General features: G+C 37.5%; 2 protein-coding genes across 2 annotated transcripts in view; both read left to right on the forward strand.

Moving 5' to 3' along the window:
* The window catches only part of DST (dystonin), a 387,485-nt gene that overhangs the window by 227,761 nt on the left and 142,935 nt on the right, over positions 1-16,789 (forward strand). The window contains 3 exon segments of the mRNA XM_017893233.1: positions 7,227-7,355; positions 10,147-10,235; positions 11,510-11,645. Coding sequence (XP_017748722.1) covers positions 7,227-7,355; positions 10,147-10,235; positions 11,510-11,645 — 354 coding nt within the window.
* Positions 470-7,112, forward strand: LOC108542956 (plectin-like). The gene is made up of 3 exons (XM_017893234.1): positions 470-908; positions 994-3,723; positions 4,291-7,112. Exons 1-3 carry the CDS (start codon positions 852-854, stop codon positions 6,190-6,192), a joined length of 4,689 nt encoding a protein of 1,562 aa, XP_017748723.1. The 5' UTR covers positions 470-851; the 3' UTR covers positions 6,193-7,112.

Genomic DNA, 16,789 nt, shown 5'->3' on the forward strand with positions numbered 1-16,789 from the left:
GTAATTATAAACTAATCATGATCATGTAGTTCTGTAATCAGTGTAAAGCATACTCCTCCCAGCTGACATTGATTCTGTTCCTAGAAGAGTAAAAAAATTTTCTTGTAATTTTTTCTATACATTGGAGCTGAATCCCTAAGTATATATTTAAAAGCTATTATACTTAACAAATATCTTTATATTTATGGAGTATTTAAAGGTACTTGTCAAAGTGATTCATATGAGGCATGTTATTAACAACAGCAACAAAATCTCTGAGTATATGAAGCACATCTTTTCCAAAGCCGTCAGGACTGTAGCTGCCTTTGCATTAGCAATTCTGATGATTATAATTGTCATAATATGGCAAGTATAAACAAATAAGGGATCTGACTACAAATTTCAAGTTATTATATAATTTTCCTTCTTCCCCATGTTATTTCCTAATTTGGCTCTCTGTTCTAAAGTTCTGTGCTTTGCTTTTTTAACCATAAGACATGGGAATGTAAGTATCATTTTTTAATTTCTATCAGGCTAGAAAACTAAATTCTTTAGCGTCATTTGGTTCCTATGTGTTGGGTGTTCTTCCTACCTCTTAGGGTTGCATGCAAGAGAAGAAAGGGCACCGTTGTAAGAGTTTTATTTCACACTTTGTCACTCACCCAATGTGAGTTTGCAGAATATCTCTCTTCCTCATTTCTCCCTTTCCTCATCTGTTGTAAGTTCCCTTCTTGCTATAATATTCTAAGCTAGCTAATTTTTAAAATAAAATTATTCCTGAGGGACAAAAAGATATTCTTCAGAAAACCTGTCGTGAAGGATTTTTTGTCCTCTACTGCTGACTTTCTGAAGCTTCCTCTCTGAAGAAGGTGATGCTGCTGGTGGTGGTGGTGATAGCACTTGTTCTGCATTTGAGTTCACTTGGTTTTGTAAGTACTTTTATGAATATTGATTCATACATTGTAAGCTATTTTGAACAGAACAGGCTTGACACTTTCAAAACGTCTCTTGTAGATTAAAAGGTGTAAGGAGACTTCTGAACATGGGGCATATTCAGATCTGCTTCAGCGTCAGAAGGCAACAGTGCTTGAGAATAGCAAACTTACAGGAAAGATAAGTGAGCTGGAAAGAATGGTAGCTGAACTAAAGAAACAAAAGTCCCGAGTAGAGGAAGAACTTCCGAAGGTCAGGGAGGCTGCAGAAAATGAATTGAGAAAGCAGCAGAGAAATGTAGAAGATATCTCTCTGCAGAAGATAAGGGCTGAAAGTGAAGCCAAGCAGTACCGCAGGGAACTTGAAACCATTGTGAGAGAGAAGGAAGCCGCTGAAAGAGAACTGGAGCGGGTGAGGCAGCTCACCATAGAGGCCGAGGCCAAAAGAGCTGCCGTGGAAGAGAACCTCCTGAATTTTCGGAATCAGTTGGAGGAGAACACCTTCACCAGAAGAACACTGGAAGACCATCTTAAAAGAAAAGATTTAAGTCTCAATGATTTGGAGCAACAAAAAAATAAATTAACGGAAGAATTAAGAAGAAAGAGAGACAATGAGGAAGAACTCTTGAAGCTGATAAAGCAGATGGAAAAAGACTTTGCATTTCAGAAACAGGTGGCAGAGAAACAGTTGAAAGAAAAGCAGAGAATTGAATTGGAAGCAAGAAGAAAAATAACTGAAATTCAGTATACATGTAGAGAAAATGCATTGCCAGTATGTGCGATCACACAGGCTACATCATGCAGGGCAGTAACAGGTCTCCAGCAAGAACATGACAAACAGAAAGCAGAAGAACTCAAACAGCAGGTAGATGAACTAACAGCTGCCAATAGAAAGGCTGAACAAGACATGAGAGAACTGACATATGAACTTAATGCCCTCCAGCTTGAAAAAACGTCATCTGAGGAAAAGGCTCGTTTGCTAAAAGATAAACTAGATGAAACAAATAATACACTCAGATGCCTTAAGTTGGAGTTGGAAAGGAAGGATCAGGCGGAGAAAGGGTATTCTCAACAACTCAGAGAGCTTGGTAGGCAATTGAACCAAACCACAGGTAAGGCTGAAGAAGCCATGCAAGAAGCTAATGATCTCAAGAAAATAAAGCATAATTATCAGTTAGAATTAGAATCTCTTCATCAAGAAAAAGGGAAGCTACAAAGAGAAGTAGACAGAATCACAAGGGCACATGCTGTAGCTGAGAAGAGTATTCAGCATTTAAATTCACAAATTCATTCTTTTCGAGATGAGAAAGAATTAGAAAGACTACGAATCTGCCAGAGAAAATCAGATCATCTAAAAGAACAATTTGAGAAAAGCCATGAGCAGTTGCTTCAAAATATCAAAGCTGAAAAAGAAAATAATGATAAAATCCAAAGGCTCAATGAAGAATTGGAGAAAAGTAATGAGTGTGCAGAAATGCTAAAACAAAAAGTCGAGGAGCTTACTAGGCAGAATAATGAAACCAAATTAATGATGCGGAGAATTCAGGCAGAATCAGAGAATATAGTTTTAGAGAAACAAACTATCCAGCAAAGATGTGAAGCACTGAAAATTCAGGCAGATGGTTTTAAAGATCAGCTACGCAGCACAAATGAACACTTGCATAAACAGACAAAAACAGAGCAGGATTTTCAAAGAAAAATTAAATGCCTAGAAGAAGACCTGGCGAAAAGTCAAAATTTAGTAAGTGAATTTAAGCAAAAGTGTGACCAACAGAACATTATCATCCAGAATACCGAGAAAGAAGTTAGAAATCTGAATGCGGAGCTGAATGCTTCCAAGGAAGAGAAGCGACGTGGGGAGCAGAAAGTTCAGCTACAGCAAGCACAGGTGCAAGAGTTAAATAACAGGTTGAAAAAAGTACAAGATGAATTACACTTAAAAACCATAGAGGAGCAGATGACCCACAGAAAGATGGTTCTGTTTCAGGAAGAATCTGATAAATTCAAACAGTCAGCAGAGGAGTTTCGGAAGAAGATGGAAAAATTAATGGAGTCCAAAGTCATCACTGAAAATGATATTTCAGGCATTAAGCTTGACTTTGTGTCTCTTCAACAAGAAAACTGTAGAGCCCAAGAAAATGCTAAGCTTTGTGAAACAAACATTAAAGAACTTGAAAGACAGCTTCAACAGTATCGTGAACAAATGCAGCAAGGGCAGCATGTGGAAGCAAATCATTACCAAAAATGTCGGAAACTTGAGGATGAGCTGATAGCCCAGAAGTGTGAGGTTGAAAACCTGAAGCAAAAAATGGACCAGCAGATCAAAGAGCATGAACATCAATTAGTTTTGCTCCAGTGTGAAATTCAAAAAAAGAACACAGCCAAAGACTGTACCTTCAAACCAGATTTTGAGATGACAGTGAAGGAGTGCCAACACTCTGGAGAGCTGTCCTCTAGAAACACTGGACACCTTCACCCAACACCCAGATCCCCTCTGTTGAGATGGACTCAAGAACCACAGCCATTGGAAGAAAAGAGGCAACATCGGGTTGTTGAACAAATACCAAAAGAAGTCCAATTCCAGCCACCAGGGCCTCCACTTGAGAAAGAGAAAAGCCAGCAGTGTTACTCTGAGTACTTTTCTCAGACAAGCACCGAATTACAGATAACTTTTGATGAGACAAAGCCTATTACAAGACTATCTGAAATTGAGAAGATAAGAGACCAAGCCCTGAACAATTCTAGACCACCTGTTAGGTATCAAGATAACACATGTGAAATGGAACTGGTGAAGCTTTTGACACCCTTAGAGGTATGCTCTGTGTTCTGAGACCTTATCAACTACCTAATGTCAAATTTCTTCATTTGTTTCCTTTCTCTCCTAGACTAAATTTTTAAAACAGTTTTGAGTATGATTGGCTCTTTGTAGTTCTGACAGAAAAATAATGCTATACTTTTTCTGGTAACTTACTTGAATCTTTATTATAAATTAACACTTTAACTTTTGAATGTTTGAGATTAAACATACGGATGTAGTAGATATGCTGTTATATCTGTGGAGATACATTTTGAAATATGTGACTATCAAAAAAGCTAGAAGAACCAAGCAGTTAGCTTTAACTTCTAACATATTCTGTGGCTAGATTTTTGTCTTAGTCTTTAAAGATATAATTTTAATACCTTTAATTGTCATCTAAGATAAAATTCAGACTCTGAAAATAATATAATACTTATTCATGAACCCTCCTTGGTTTGAAATTTTTCTTCTTTTCACTAATCTCATCTTTGTAATTCAAAGAATTATGTTTGGATTGAGAATGAGTAAAGTGACATAATGTTCTTGAGGTGACTTTTAACATTTTATAAATTCCTGTTACAGATAGCTAAGAACAAGCAGTATGATATACATACAGAAGTCACAACATTAAAACAAGAAAAGAACCCAGTTCCCAGTGCTGAAGAATGGCTGCTTGAAGGGTGCAGAGCATCTGGTGGACTCAAGAAAGGGGATTTCCTTAAGAAGGGCTTAGAACCAGAGATCTTCCAGAACTTTGATGGTGATCATGCATGTTCAGTTAGGGATGATGAATTTAAATTCCAAGGGCTTAGGCACACTGTGACTGCCAGGCAGTTGGTGGAAGCTAAGCTTCTGGACATGAGAACAATTGAGCAGCTGCGACTCGGTCTTAAGACTGTTGAAGAAGTTCAGAAAACTCTTAATAAGTTTCTGACGAGAGCCACCTCAATTGCAGGGCTTTACCTAGAATCTACAAAAGAAAAGATTTCATTTGCCTCAGCGGCCAAGAGAATCATAATAGACAAAATGATGGCTTTGGCATTTTTAGAAGCTCAGGCTGCAACAGGTTTTATAATTGATCCCATTTCAGGTCAGATATATTCTGTTGAAGATGCAGTTCTTAAAGGAGTTGTTGACCCCGAATTCAGAATTAGGCTTCTTGAGGCAGAGAAGGCAGCTGTGGGATATTCATATTCTTCTAAGACATTGTCAGTGTTTCAAGCTATGGAAAATAGAATGCTTGACAGACAAAAAGGTAAACATATCTTGGAAGCCCAGATTGCCAGTGGGGGTGTCATTGACCCCGTGAGAGGCATTCGTGTTCCTCCAGAAATTGCTCTGCAGCAGGGGTTGTTGAATAATGCCATCTTACAGTTTTTACATGAGCCATCCAGCAACACAAGAGTTTTCCTTAATCCCAATAACAAGCAAGCTCTATATTACTCAGAATTACTGCGAATGTGCGTATTTGATGTAGAGTCCCAATGCTTTCTGTTTCCATTTGGGGAGAGGAACATTTCCAATCTCAATGTCCAAAAAACTCATAGAATTTCTGTTGTAGATACTAAAACAGGGTCAGAATTGACTGCGTATGAGGCTTTCCAGAGAAACCTGATTGAGAAAAGTATATATCTTGAACTTTCAGGGCAGCAATATCAGTGGAAGGAAGCTACATTTTTTGAATCCTATGGGCATTCTTCTCATATGCTGACTGATACTAAAACAGGATTAAATTTCAATATTAATGAGGCTATAGAGCAGGGAACAATTGACAAAGCCTTGGTCAAAAAGTATCAGGAAGGTCTCATCACACTTACAGAACTTGCTGATATTTTGCTGAGCCGGTTAGTTCCCAAGAAAGATTTGCACAGTCCTATTGCAGGGTATTGGCTGACTGCTAGTGGGGAAAGGATCTCTGTACTAAAAGCCTCCCGTAGAAATTTGGTTGATCGGATTACTGCCCTCAGATGCCTTGAAGCCCAAGTCAGTACAGGGGGCATAATTGATCCTCTTACTGGCAAAAAGTACCGGGTAGCCGAAGCTTTGCATAGAGGCCTGGTTGATGAGGGGTTTGCCCAGCAGTTGCGACAGTGTGAATTAGTAATCACAGGGATTGGCCATCCCATCACTAACAAAATGATGTCAGTGGTGGAAGCTGTGAATGCAAATATTATAAATAAGGAAATGGGAATCCGATGTTTGGAATTTCAGTACTTGACAGGAGGGTTGATAGAGCCACAGGGTCACTCTCGATTATCAATAGAAGAGGCTCTCCAAGTAGGTATTATAGATGTCCTCATTGCCACAAAACTCAAAGATCAAAAGTCATATGTCAGAAATATAATATGTCCTCAGACAAAAAGAAAGTTGACATATAAAGAAGCCTTAGAAAAAGCTGATTTTGATTTCCACACAGGACTTAAACTGTTAGAAGTATCTGAGCCCTTGATGACAGGAATTTCTAGCCTCTACTATTCTTCCTAACAGGACATGTTTAAATAACTGTGCAAGGGGTGATGCTGGCTGGTTCATGCCACTTTTTCAGAGTATGATCATATCGGTTACGTATGCAGTCTGTGAATTATGTAACATACTCTTTCTTGAGGGCTGCAAATTGCTGAGTGCTCAAAGTAGAGTAAGTTTTAAATTGAAAATTACATAAGATTTAATGCCCTTCAAATGGTTTCATTTAGCCTTGAGAATGGTTTTTTGAAACTTGGCCACACTAAAATGATTTTTTTTTTTACATAGAATATGGGATAAACTTGATGAACTCCAAGTTCACAGCATCATTTCTTCAGAACTCCCCTTCATTGAATAGTGATCATTTATTAAATGATACATTGCACTCACTGAAAGAACACGTCATGAAGCACCGTGGAATCAAAAAGAAAGATATAAATTCGTTCCCACAGCCTTCAAGCTGCCGTGTTTTAGATTGCTTAAAAAAATGAAAAAGTTTTGCCTTTTTCTGTATATAGTGACCTTCTTTGCGTATTAAAATATTTACCACAACATCTCATTTCTAGTTAAGTCTTTGCACTTGAAAGCTAACATTATGAATATTGTGTGTTGGAGGAGGGGAAGGATTTTTCTTCATTCTGTGTGTTTTCCTTATGTGTATAGTAGACATTCTGTATTCTGTCAGCCTTCTATGATACCTTTTTGTCAGTACAATTATGATTGTAATACTAATGCAAAGGCAGCAATTCAAAGATCTTCTAGTGCCTCATGAATAAAGTTGAGATTTAAATTTTGTGACATTGATGAAACAGCTGGGAGGTTAAACCAATCATTAAGGAATGTATGTCATAGCTTTCTTTGCTACCATAAACATTTTGGAGGTGCATCTGCTTTGTGACATGGCAAATATGGTTAAGTGAATGAATAAAATGTTTTAGTAACCTGTGTGTGATGAAAAAAAACATTTTTACATTCTTGTTTGCTATGGAGAGGTCAGTTTAATAGCTAAGTCATTTAATGGAGTGTATATTTTTCTTACTGCTCACAACTGTCAGAAGTCACTGGAAGAAGAAAAGAAAGAGCATGTTGAAAAAGCCAAAGAATTGCAGAAATGGGTATCAAATATCAGCAAGACATTGAAAGATGCAGAGAAGGCTGGGAAACCTCCCTTCTCTATGCAAAAGGTATTCACAGAAGTCCTGGTTTAACAATAATAATAATAGCAGGGATGTTAACTGAGTTGACACAGTTTACCTAACACAATGTTTAATTTTTACCTAATTTTCACATTGTTATAGGCCACTATAATGCAAATCAGAACGATTAAATAACTTGCGCAAAGAATCAAAGTTAGTGTGTGGCAGAAGAAGCTGTTTAATTCCAAAGCCTGAATGATATATATTATTCTTATTTTTAGTAAATGAATTCAGTATACTGCTTTTCCTAGTAGTTAGGTCTGCTTCCTGATTATTACAATGAGAATAGCTGAAGAGCATAGTCATTCTGTTTTATGTCTAGAGTAGATCCATGCACTCCATGTCATAAAGATATGTCATCTTATTCTTACAGATGTAAACAAAAAAAGTTTCAAGAACAATGAAAATACAAACCAGGATATTAACATTCTTGATTATTGATTTTAGTTGTGCTTTTCTGGGTCTTTTCCATCTCATAAGGAAGTGTCTACAGTCAATCACTGGAAATTCTAAATACCATCTTTTATCCTAGTGAATTCTTTAGTCTTAACGGGCTGTCTTCTGTATCCCAACTGCTTAGTGTTATGTTGGATGGCCACAGCTTGGGAGATGTCCCTGGTATCTATTGGACTGTACCACTTGAAACTCTTAGGATGTTGGTAGTTGGGGTGTAAATTTTAATACTGCTGCTGCTGGTGAGAGCAGTGGGATTGCTGCTGTATTAAAAAAATAAATTTCCGCTAAGATAAGCATTTTTCTCAAGGAATACTTTCCTACACTGCCCTCCTGCTCTTGTCTGACATTTAGAAATTTCAAGGGCTATCATCCAATCTTAATATTAGCTCCCACTTTATCTAGCTCTGCATCAGTACTTACTTGTCATCTATTAAAATAGACATTGTTGACATGACTAAATATGGGAAAGCATCAGTGCCTTGTGTTATTTTGGCTGTGATATGAGGCAAGTGTTCCTTATTTGAGGTTCTTCCTTGGAGAAGTTTACAGACCAGAGTATATACTTGAAACGTTGCTCAATTGAAATAAAGTATTCACTCATCGTCTTACATACTATATATGTGGGATGTGGAAGATATGTGGGAGATGTGGGAAAACACTTGCATTTGGTGCTTTATACCAAAAAGCTTCAAGTAATTTTAATACATATATTTCATGTAAAATATCCTTTTCCCTTTTTTTCCCCTCATTAAATAGACAACTAAAATGGGTACATAAAGGTTAACAAAGATTCCTTGGGATAATAAGTTTCTTTTAAGAAATATGGATTATAAACCCTTGGTATTTTTATATTCTGTAGTTTTTTTGAAAATATATATACATATTTATATATTTGAGACAGGGTCTTGCTCTGTCACCCAGGCTAGAGTGCAGTGGCATGATCACAGCTCACTGGAGTGATCACAGCTCACTGGAGCCGCAACCTTCCAAGGTCAAGTGATCCTCCTGCCTCAGCCTCCCAAGTAGCTGGAACTGCAGACACATGCCACCACACCTGGCAAATTAAAAAAAATTTGTTGTAGACATTCTTTAGTTTTAAATTCTCCAAAACATTACTAAGTCAGATTTAGACCTAGTACCCTAGATACTTAATGCAGATAATGGCGTTAATTATAACTAAGAACAGTTGATGGTGGTTCTGTTAAAGGAAATTTTAGTTAATATAAGTGTGTCCTTCAAAAGTCAGTGCAGCCTCATGATTATCTATAGTCATGAAAAATAAACTTTAAATTGACTCTAAATAGACTTCATTGGCCCATATTTTCATTGGCCCATTATTTCCTCTTATTTCTGCTCATTTAAAAGAGTGGCAATTTCTGAAATAAGGGATTTGGAAATGATACACTGAAGGATTAGGAGAAAGTATGACCTCTAGCTTTTCCCCAAACAGATCAATTTTATTTCTCTAACAGATGACAGTCACAAATGACTTTTACAAAGTGGGTCTTAGCATTAGAAATTAATTTTTTTAATAGTTAAAAAATTTTTTTAGATAGGATCTTACTCTGTCGCTCATGTGGGAGTGTAGTGGCACGACCTCAGCTCACTGTAACCTCCCCTTCCCCTGCTTAAGCAATTCTCCTGCCTCAGCCTCCCGAGTAGCTTGGACTACAGGCATGAGCCAAAATACTTGGATACTTTTGTGTTTTCATAAAGACAAGATTTCACCATGTTGCCCAGGCTAGTCTCAAACGCCTGAGCTCAAAACAGTCTGCCTGCCTTGGCCTCCCAAAGTGCTGGGATTACGGGCATGAGCCACCGCTCTCAGCTAGAAATTCTTTATTCTGGGTCTGTATACCTACAGATTATTACTTCCACCATAATTTTTTCAAAAGGAGCATTGTGTCTAGGAGCTTGGCAGAAGGAAGATGCCCTTTGGAAGTAGTGTCCCACAGTCATGTGTCTTTTTGAGTACTGCAGTGTGCAAGGATGACACTGGGCCAGTGCTGAGTGCCCACCTGCAGGTGGAGACCACCTTTATCCACAGCTGGACTAGGACAGATGCAGGAAATGTATAATGTATTATTATTTTCTCTTGAAAATGATGGCATTAAGGATAGAGAGAGGAGCTTTCCTGATGGATTCTAAATAAAATTATCTAGACCTATACTATAGACTGCTAATAACTGATAGGTTATTCACTTGGGTCACCCAGAAAACAGACTAGGTTTTGACTAAAGTTTGATGAATTTCTTTTTTTTTTTAATACTGTTGTTTACTCCTTTTGGAGGAAGAGTTTGAATGTGCTTTCTTTACCTTACAGATCTCCAGTGAGGAAATATCAACCAAAAAGGAACAGTTATCGGAAGCACTTCAAGCTATGCAGCTTTTTTTGGCAAAACATGGAGATAAGTATGTTGGTTGTCATTAGCTCTTTTATTCTAAGTGGGGAAGTGTTCTTAAAAGCTTTCAGCAAAACAGAGGTGGTAAATTTTCATTGCAGTGTTAAAAATGGGACTCAAACTAATCACAATTTATTTAATATAGTAAAGAGTATCAACTTACTAATTTGATTAATTGTCACTTTTAATCTCTCTTTTTTTTTTTTTGAGACGGAGTCTCGCTCTGCCGCCCAGGCTGGAGTGCAGTGGCCGGATCTCAGCTCACTGCAAGCTCCGCCTCCCGGGTTTACGCCATTCTCCTGCCTCAGCCTCCCGAATAGCTGGGACTACAGGCGCCCGCCACCTCGCCCGGCTTGCTTTTGTATTTTTTAGTAGAGACGGGGTTTCACCGTGTTAGCCAGGATGGTCTCGATCTTCTGACCTCGTGATCCGCTCGTCTCGGCCTCCCAAAGTGCTGGGATTACAGGCTTGAGGCACCGCGCCCGGCCAATCACTTTTAATCTTTATTACAACTTTGAAATGTTCTCATTATCCCCATGGAAACAGGCTCAGAGCTTAAGAATTAATAGCAAGTGAGAGGTAGAGTACAGACTCCAAGTCAAGTCTTAAATCTAAGTAGTATTCTGTGAGACTTATTCTTTGGAAAACATTTATAAATATGGTCTTCGTTTTCTTAGCTGAGACCTATGGCAGCCTCATTTCTCATATTTTATCCCTACTTTTTGCTACAAAGCACTTTGTATGTTTCAATCAATGCTTCACTCAGGGAAGGAATCCACCTTTTCTTAAACCTTTTGGATGTCCTCCTTAGGATTATTTCATAATGACTTTATAGTACACCTTAGCAAATCAGGTTAATCCCCTTAGATAATTTCCTCTTTATTTGTGCTTTAGTCTAAACAAGTTTCATCTTGAGAAATGGTACTGATGGAAATGGAAATCCCATTTTCCATGTTGGGATTAACAATGAGATCTTACCCTCTGTCAGATAGCAGCAATTGTTATTTTGGAAGTTTGTATGTTAAATAAGTGTCAATACATTAGTGTACACCCTTTCCTTCAGTCCTTTTCTCAGGCAAGGGAAAGATCCTTAGATATTTTTAAGGATTTAAAATTTTTTAAATTAATTTAATTTTTATATAGTCATACTGAGACCTGAGCAGTATGTATGTGAGGCTGTATTTTATTTTACGATAATGTGACAAAATTATTGAACCTAATAAATCATCTTTATCTCTTGAAGATGACTTGCATTAGTCTTTTTATCATTTCTGGTTATTTTAGAATGACAGATGAAGAAAGAAATGAATTGGAAAAACAAGTGAAAACTCTTCAAGAAAGTTATAATTTATTATTCAGTGAATCTCTGAAACAGCTACAAGAATCACAAACCTCAGGAGATGTAAAGGTAGAGGAGAAGGTAATATTATTTATTTAAACATGAGGCTGTTTCAAGAAGCTTAGTTTGATTGCATGGCTCTGGAAATCTATGTCAATAATAAAGAAATGACCTTGAATTTTGTACGTAGTTAAAACATGGATTGAGTTTATTTAAATGTTTGGAGATTCCAGTGTTGTTTATTAAATGCAATCTTATACGTGCTGATCATCAGTTTCTGTGACATCTTAATCTCTGCCTTGCATGGTAAAAGAAAAAGACCATTCATTCTTCTAACTCTTCTCTTTAAAAGCCATTCTTCTGGTGTAGTAGGTATTTTAATATGATAGGCTATAAAAGAGCCTGTGGGTCATCTCTAATGGTGGCATTGATGTATTATAGAGTGTTTGATTTTCAGAGATATCCATGAGATTTATTTGAGTAATACAAGGCCATACATTATAGTGAGGGTGCCCTAGCATCTTCTTAAAGTGTAAATCATTTAAAATTTGACTGGTACTTAAACTTTTAAAACTTGACAGTGTATATCAACAGGCCTAACATAATATTCAGTATTCAAAAAGTTATCTTTATATTTAATTTCATTACTCCTGGGAATACTTTCCATATACTTGTCACATTTTAGGGGTATGTAACAGTGTTTCTTAGTTTGTGACTATCTTTGAAGAAGTCTGTATGCTGTAAACATCAATAGCATGGGGTTTGATAATCTCTTTCATGCCGCTAGACTCTAATCTCACCTAAATGCAGAAAGCATGGTTTGCCTTCTAGATATGTGTTCTGTTTTCTCACTATCATCATCTACTCTGTTGTGTCCTCACTAACCTTGTCAATATACACGATATTAAGTTTTCAATTCACAGATGCATGTTGTTTTCAAAGCTTTTATCACATCCTGTGCTGTTGAATAGATCACTGACATAGATCACTTGTGCATTTGAACTGCCTAACATTCACAACATTGCTGCACCTTGGTAAGTAGAGGATTTTTATGTTGAAATGTATTATTTACTTTTTAAAAAACCTAACTTGCATGAAACTCCACCCACCCTTGTGTAACAGAGTGACCTGAGATTTTTGCATTTTCCTTTCAGCTGGATAAAGTGATTGCAGGCACCATCGATCAGACAACTGGAGAAGTCCTTTCAGTCTTTCAAGCAGTTTTAAGAGGCCTCATTGACTATGACACAGGAATTAGGTTGCTCGAGACACAGCTAATGATTTCTGGTCTAATTTCACCAGAATTGAGAAAGTGCTTTGACCTTAAAGATGCCAAAAGTCATGGCCTTATTGATGAACAGATTCTGTGCCAACTCAAAGAACTAGATAAAGCTAAGGAGATTATTTCTGCTGCGTCACCTACCACAATTCCAGTACTGGATGCTCTGGCTCAAAGCATGATATCAGAATCCATGGCCATCAAAGTTCTTGAGATACTGCTTTCTACAGGCTCTCTGGTTATTCCAGCCACAGGAGAACAGTTGACCCTACAGAAGGCTTTCCAACAGAACTTGGTTTCCTCAGCATTATTTTCTAAAGTTCTGGAAAGGCAAAATATGTGCAAAGATCTTATTGACCCCTGCACCTCTGAGAAGGTTTCTTTAATAGATATGGTACAAAGAAGTACTTTACAGGAAAACACGGGGATGTGGCTTCTACCTGTGAGACCACAAGAAGGAGGTAGAATAACATTAAAATGTGGAAGAAACCTAAGCATTTTAAGAGCAGCTCATGAAGGTCTCATAGACCGTGAAACCATGTTTAGGTTGTTAAGTGCACAGCTTCTTTCTGGAGGTCTGATCAATTCCAATTCTGGCCAAAGAATGACTGTTGAAGAAGCTGTCAGAGAAGGGGTGATTGACAGGGACACTGCTAGCAGTATCCTCACATATCAGGTTCAAACTGGTGGAATCATCCAGTCAAACCCTGCCAAGCGTTTAACTGTAGACGAAGCAGTACAGTGTGATTTAATAACGTCCAGCAGTGCTCTTTTGGTACTGGAAGCTCAACGAGGCTATGTTGGACTAATTTGGCCTCATTCTGGTGAAATATTTCCCACATCATCTTCCTTGCAGCAAGAGTTGATTACAAATGAATTGGCCTACAAAATCCTGAATAGCAGGCAAAAAATAGCTGCTCTTTATATTCCAGAAAGTTCTCAAGTCATTGGTTTGGATGCTGCTAAACAGCTAGGAATTATAGACAATAACACAGCATCAATTTTAAAAAATATAATACTGCCTGATAAAATGCCAGATTTAGGAGATTTAGAAGCTTGTAAAAATGCCAGAAGATGGCTCTCTTTTTGTAAATTTCAACCCTCCACAGTTCATGATTACAGACAAGAAGAGGATGTTTTTGATGGAGAAGAACCTGTCACTACTCAGACCTCAGAACAAACTAAAAAATTATTTCTATCTTATTTAATGATAAATAGCTATATGGATGCAAACACAGGGCAAAGGCTTTTGCTGTACGATGGAGACTTGGATGAGGCTGTTGGCATGCTACTGGAAGGCTGTCATGCAGAATTTGATGGAGATACAGCCATAAAAGAAAGTATTGATGTCTTAAGCTCCTCTGGTGTATTTCTTAGTAATGCTTCAGGTAGAGAAAAGGATGAATGTACAACTGCACCAAGTAGTTTCAATAAATGTCACTGTGGAGAACCTGAACATGAAGAGACTCCTGAAAATAGAAAGTGTGCTGTAGATGAAGAATTTCATGAAATGGGAGATAATGTTATCAATAGTGAATTTTCTCAGTCAGAAAAACCGGCAAGTGCAATATCAATTGATCCTAAAGTTAACAGTTCACCCAGTGTGTGTGTTCCCAGTCCCATATCATATTTAACACAGACTGAACTTGCAGACATTAGCATGCTTAGAAGTGACTCCAAAAACATACTTACAAACTATGAAAATCAAAGCCAAGTGGAAACAAATGAACATGCAAGTGAATGTAGTCATTCTAAAAACATTCAAAACTTTCCAGGTGATTTGATAGAAAATCCTATTGTAAAATCAAAAATGAATAAATTCTGTGGTGTGAATGAAACAGAGAATGAAGATAATACAAACAGGGATTCGCCTATCTTTGACTATTCCCCCAGGCTAAGTGCTTTGTTAAGTCATGATAAATTGAGGCACCATCAGGGAAGTTTTAATGATACACACACCCCAGAGAGCAATGGAAATAAGTGTGAAGCCCAAACATTATCATTCAGTGACAAAACCATGTTATCAGGTCAAAGAATAGGAGAAAAATTTCAAGACCAGTTTCTGGGAATTGCGGCTATTAACATCAGTTTACCGGGAGAGCAGTATGGACAGAAATCTTTAAATATGATTTCTCATAATCCTCAAATACAATATCACAATGATAAATACATTTCAGATACTTCTGGTGAGGATGAGAAAACACATCCTGGTTTTCAGCACATGCCTGAAGACAAGAAAAATGAGTCTGAAATAGAAGAGTATTCTTGTGCTGTGACTCCAGGGGGTGATACTGATAATGCCATTGTATCTCTTACCTCTGCTACACCATTGCTTGATGAAACCATCAGTGCTGGTGACTATGAAACGTCACTGCTGAATGATCAGCAGAATGACACAGGAACAGACACTGATAGTGATGATGATTTTTATGATACTCCCTTGTTTGAAGACGATGACCATGATTCTCTGCTTCTTGATGGTGATGATCATGATTGCCTGCACCCTGAGGACTATGACACACTGCAAGAGGAAAACGATGAGATGGCTTCTTCTGCTGATGTTTTTTATGATGTCTCAAAAGAGAATGAAAATTCCGTGGTTCCCCAGGGGGCACTAGCTGGTAGCTTAAGTGTGAAGGGCAAAGCACAGTGTCTTCAGGATTTCCTCATGGATGTTGAGAAAGATGAATTAGATTCTGGTGAAAAAATACATTTAAATCCCGTTGGCTCAGATAAGGTGAATGGACAGTCACTGGAAACTGGATCAGAAAGGGAATGCACAAATATCCTTGAAGGAGATGAATCTGACTCATTGACTGATTATGATATTGTAGGAGGAAAAGAGAGCTTCACTGCGTCATTAAAATTTGATGACAATGGCAGTTGGAGAGTAAGAAAGGAAGAGTATGTAACTGTACAGGAATTTCACTCTGATACTGATCATTTAGATTCTATGCAAAGCGAAGAAAGTTATGGGGATTATATATATGACAGTAATGATCAGGATGATGATGATAATGATGGCATTGATGAAGAAGGAGGATGTATAAGAGATGAGAATGGAAAGCCCAGGTGCCAAGATGTGGCTGAAGATACGGATATCCAGTTGTGTGCCTCTATTGTAAATGAAAACAGTGATGAAAATAAAAATATTAATAAAACGATTCTTCTGGATAAAATGCACAGTTGTAGCTCTTTAGAAAAACAGCAAAGGGTAAATGTTGTACAGCTAGCATCACCTAGTGAAAATAGCTTGGCTACTGAGAAAAGCAACCTTCCAGAATATACAACTGAGATTGTTGGAAAAAGCAAAGAAAATCTGTTGAATCGTGAGATGGTACTTAAGGATTTATTGCTGCCTATCATTAAAGACACTGAATCTGAAAAAACTTTTGGCCCTGCCAGTATTTCACATAATAATATCAGTTCAACTTCTGAATTAGGTAATGATCTAGCAAACACAAAGGTTAAGTTGATTCAAGGGTCAGAATTGCCAGAATTGACTGATTCTGTGAAAGGTAAAGATCAATATTTTAAGAATATGGCACCAAAAATTGACTCATCTCTTGATCACATCATATGTACTGAGCCTGATTTGATGGGAAAACCTGCTGAGGAAAGCCATTTGTCATCGATAGCCTCTGTAACTGACAAAGATCCTCAAGGAAATGGAAGCAATCTCATTAAAGGGAGAGATGGCAAAAGTGATATTCTAATAGAAGATGAAACATCAATTCAGAAAATGTACTTGGCTGAAGGAGAAGTGCTTGTAGAAGGTCTAGTAGAAGAAGAAAATAGGCATCTCAAACTTTTGCCTGGTGAAAATACAAGGGATAGTTTCAAGTTAATTAATAGTCAGTTTCCATTTTCACAAATCACAAACAATGAAGAACTTAATCAGAAAGGAAGCCTTAAAAAAGCAACTGTAACTCTTAAAGATGAACCA

The sequence above is a fragment of the Rhinopithecus bieti genome, unplaced genomic scaffold, assembly GCF_001698545.2.
Source record: "Rhinopithecus bieti isolate Rb0 unplaced genomic scaffold, ASM169854v2 scaffold_23303, whole genome shotgun sequence".
NCBI lineage: Eukaryota > Metazoa > Chordata > Mammalia > Primates > Cercopithecidae > Rhinopithecus > Rhinopithecus bieti.